The sequence below is a fragment of the Amyelois transitella genome, chromosome 2 (genome assembly GCF_032362555.1).
Source record: "Amyelois transitella isolate CPQ chromosome 2, ilAmyTran1.1, whole genome shotgun sequence".
NCBI classification, from domain to species: Eukaryota; Metazoa; Arthropoda; class Insecta; order Lepidoptera; family Pyralidae; genus Amyelois; species Amyelois transitella.
The window spans coordinates 9,482,866-9,487,484 of record NC_083505.1 but is presented as its reverse complement, the minus strand read 5'-3'; the positions used below and the strand labels follow the sequence as shown (position 1 = coordinate 9,487,484).

The following is a 4,619-nucleotide window of genomic DNA, read 5'->3' as shown; positions in this document are numbered from 1 at the left end:
CAAAATTCAAAATAGTCACAAGTTAGGTACCCCTGAAATTTAAACCTACAGGCAGATAAATAATAAAAAAAAATTCACTGATTAAACTACGGTCCGGTTTCGGTCAAAGAGAACGTATACAACATATAGGTTTTCTCTATCTACGACCAAACCATTTCTAAGGTCAACAGGTATTATTGTCTAAGAAATATAAAAAAGATATAAGGAACAAACAATGTTATTTATCCTTGGTGTTAGTGAATGACAGTGAGTGACAATACCTACATACTTCCTTGACATCGTGGTGGTTTCAGAGACCACGGTGCACACAAACCAAATATCACATCATTCCATATGTGATAGAAATTTGGTTTGTGTGCTGTGTGGTTTCCGTTACTTTGGAATAGAACCACTCTAAACATATTTCCTATGGATGTCGTAAAAGGCGACTAATGGATAGACTTATAAACTTAGGATTTCTTTTGTAGGCAACCTGTCAACATTTGCATCTCAATTCCATCATAAAGCCACACAGCTGAACGTGGCCTTTTAGTCTTTTTAGGACTTTTGACTCTTTCTACACCTCAAGGAATATAGACGTGGCTATATGTATCTATGACAGAAATTTAAATAAGTACGGTATAAATAGCCACCGACAAATGACAAGCGGTGGCACACCACATTTATGTTACATATTATAATATTATGTTCAATATTATGTTCAATAGGTACTGGTATATTATGCTTAAATAAAGCGTGCCTTAATTTTGGTTTGCTGACTACGCATAAGTTTACAGCAATTATTGATGAACAAGGATTGTACAAAGGATGTACTGTTAAAATATGTACTTATATTCAAAATTTTTATAACAAATCTAAGTTCTATTAATGTTTAACATACAAGTGTTATGGCTCAAGTCGTCATTTTCATGGATCTATTTTTAATTTAAAAAATCAGCTATCAATGTCGTCTAAGCCATTACAACAAGTTTGACATTGACAAGGATTTGCTTTGCTTTGCTTGATCTTGGCTTGATCATTTTCGTAGATAGAGAAGAGAGAGATCATTTTCTTTCTTCGATTCGAAGTTTGGTTTGGTTCATAAAATTTTAGATTGTGACCGGTAAAAACAAACAGTAAGAAAACATTGGGACAATAAATAAAACAAATAAAGTTAAAACATTACATTTAAACTTCTAACATGCTGATCAAAGTGAAGGTAACAGAACATCACCTTTTGCATTTGTAAAAGGCCTGTACAATTTATAACCTATTTCAAGTATAAAAAATTTTTCAGACACTTACAGGCAAGGAAATCGAAATAGATATTGAACCTACAGATAAAGTAGAAAGAATCAAAGAAAGAGTAGAAGAAAAGGAAGGAATACCGCCGCAGCAACAACGACTTATATTTTCGGGAAAGCAGATGTATGTAGCTTTATTTGCTTTATTTTAATTTACTGTAATAATTATGATTAGACTAGGAATCATGTTGTAAGAAATTTTTTTTGTTGGTGCGAACTGATTTATCCTTATTAACATGTCTGTAAAGCACAAAATAGTTGTGTTAATCTGCAAAAAATGCACAATTGTCATAAAGAAGACTAGTTTTCCCAATTTTTTATTAGCAGTCAGAGATAGTGACAATTAGTGTCTATTCTTTCTAAATTTATGTGGGAAAATTCAAATATTTTCTATAGTATACTTAGTTGGTCTTTTGACAAAGTTTTTATAATTTCAGGAATGATGAAAAGACAGCCCAGGACTACAAAGTGCAGGGAGGTTCGGTTCTTCATCTGGTGTTAGCACTGCGAGGGGGAGAGTGATCTTTTGTGATAATTACTTTCTAATATTTATACCTCTTAATTTTATTTCTCATTTCTTGTATAAAGTCAACATGATATCATAAAGTAATATCTTGTTTTTTATCTGAACACAGTTCCCACAGTATTTTTCAATATTGTTTGATGTAATGCAAAATTACTTACTTAATACTTTTTATTTTCTTTATACAGTTCTTCATGTAGAAACTTGACCTTGACCTTATCTGCATTATCAGTGATTGTATTGTATAGTTACATGTGATTTAACAAATGGGAAGGCAGTGACAGTTACATCTTGCCAAACAATTCTCAAACAAATTCATCATTTGGTTATTTTGGTTCAGATTGTTATGGAGTGGATACTGGACACTGGTTACTTAATATCAGTTTCAAGTATTTGTTACACAATGTTTTTGGTTAAGTTTGCAAGTGGAAATTCAATGTAGAAGTCAATTGAAACTTTCTTTAGTTATTCTCCTGCAACTGCCTACTTGGAACTTGCTTTAGTTATTCTCCTACATGTGCCTGCAAATTAATAACACTAATATCACTGGAATTGCTAAATAGTACAGGTGGTACCTTATGAAGATTGGTCACTGTAAAGGCCTTTTCCCACAGCCAACTCTCAACCAATAACTATTTTGAAGATAAAAACCATTTAAAAATTAATGTGAAGAATAAAGCACAGCGGTATATAAAAAAATGAGTTTTATATTAGAGGATTGTGTATCTTATTGTAATACATCCATTTTCAAATGGACAGCCACACACAGCGGGATTGCGGATCAATAATGTGTCAGGTTGTTCCACACATGAAATTGGCGTTTTGTTGTACTGGCCACTATAATCACGAATTTTTCCTCTTTGGTTAGGTATTCCAACTTCAAATTTATACAGCTATTTACAAATGTATTTGTGTTTAGTTAACCATCATTTATTTGTTTTTATCTCTTTCAAATTTTTCTGTTTGCGTCACTCAAATTACAATTTTTTTTTTAAATTAACTTGTAAACGTTTGCTGGATTAGTGCCAGTGTCGTTTATTACAGTTTTCTCAAATCTGGCCAGACGATAACGGCAGACGTCTTTTGTCAGCAATTGCAAAATACGATGGAAAAGCTAGCTACTAAACAACCGAGGCTGGTCAATCGCTCTACGCCACTGCTGCTTCACGACTACGCTAGACTACACACTGCGCAACAGATGGTTACCAAATTAGAGGAGCTTCAATTGGAATGTCTAAGAGCTTTTTCACATTATCCGATCAGATATCGGTGTCGGATGACGATAGCCAACATCCGATAGCCGACACCATGTGCTATTTCCGACAAAATCGTTCCGATACGGCCATTTGCTCCATAGCTTACTGCGGGCAGGTCATCATGGCAGACTATAATAGAAAACTTTATTTGCTGTATCTATTATATGTGACACGCAAAAAAAAGATCTGTCCACAGTCAGTATTGGATACATCCCATTGTGGAAGGGGATATTCAGAGAAGCATTTTATACTCTTTTTAGCAAGCTACAAAACGCACCGAGAGAGAGAGAGAGATTTTAAACTACTTTCGTATGAGTGAATCCACATTCAATGACAACCAAACTAGTAGAGGCTCAAAATGGCCGCCGCGCATCAGGCTATACGCACACAGAGACAATTTAGATACACGTACAGCACACATACAAACATTATCGCCCGACGGCTCACGGGCGTCTGATGGTGCCGCCAGCGTATCGGGGTCGGCGTCCGACACCGATATCGGATCGGATAATGTGAAAGGGCTCTAAGACATCCACCGTACTCCCCGGACCTTGCTCCAACAGATTGCCATTTATATCGAAATTTGTATAACATGGATGGTTTTTTTTGTAATACAGGGATCAATGTATTACCTATGAGATGGCAAAAGTGCATAGATAATGATGGTTCTTATTTCCATTAAATAAATTTATTATATTTAAAAAATATTCGACTTTGTTCCTCTATAACAAACGCCAATTTCATCACCGATATTAGGTAAACGCCAATGATATAATAAACGCTATATATATAACGCTAATATGTCGATTTGCTGAAAATTAAAACATTTATTCAGGTATTATTTATTTATTACACCCAGAATAACATTGTACATATAATCCAGTTATAAATACACATCTTGCACTGAATTGCTTACACAAAAATAAATTTCTTTGGTTGACCAAACAAATTAACAACACCAATTAGTTTCTAAAATATGCAATGTTACTTTTCTATTAGGTATAATTTAATTACATTTATATTAACACAAGCCTTTCGTTTCACATCTTAAAAGAATGTGGGTTTATCTAATAATTTGAGCATTTAAACTACTCATGGAAATACATAATTTGGTTGTAATAATTTGACTTCACTACTTTATTAATTACAAAAAGCATGCAATGTTTTGGCATGTACATATGTATAATATATTTTATAATAAAATAGAACATTATTATTTCTATAATAAAATGGTAGGATAATGTATTATGCCGGAAAGTCTAATTTATTTTAATTGTTTGATGGAATTAATTCTACAAAATGTGTCTAGGTAAGTATATTATCAAAATTATGTAAATGACTTTGGGACGGAGACATTTCCTTTAAAAAATTTAAACATTGATTTTGAAAGCGATATGGTGATTTGGGGACTTGACAGGGAATCAAAAAAGGTATTTTTTTTATTAATTTCTAATGGCGTTCTTTGGATAAAACACGATACGAAATATTTTTAGATAAAATAGCATTTTAAGATAGGTACTTATATGGACATCTTATCGTCTTACAATCGACTAAATT

General features: G+C 33.1%; 1 protein-coding gene across 1 annotated transcript; it reads left to right on the top strand.

Annotated features, from left to right (window-relative positions):
- Positions 1-986: 986 nt before the first annotated feature.
- LOC106129041 (NEDD8) lies at positions 987-1,893 on the top strand. The gene is made up of 3 exons (XM_013327476.2): positions 987-1,198; positions 1,277-1,407; positions 1,721-1,893. Exons 1-3 carry the CDS (start codon positions 1,181-1,183, stop codon positions 1,803-1,805), a joined length of 234 nt encoding a protein of 77 aa, XP_013182930.1. The 5' UTR covers positions 987-1,180; the 3' UTR covers positions 1,806-1,893.
- The last annotated feature ends 2,726 nt before the right edge of the window (positions 1,894-4,619 follow it).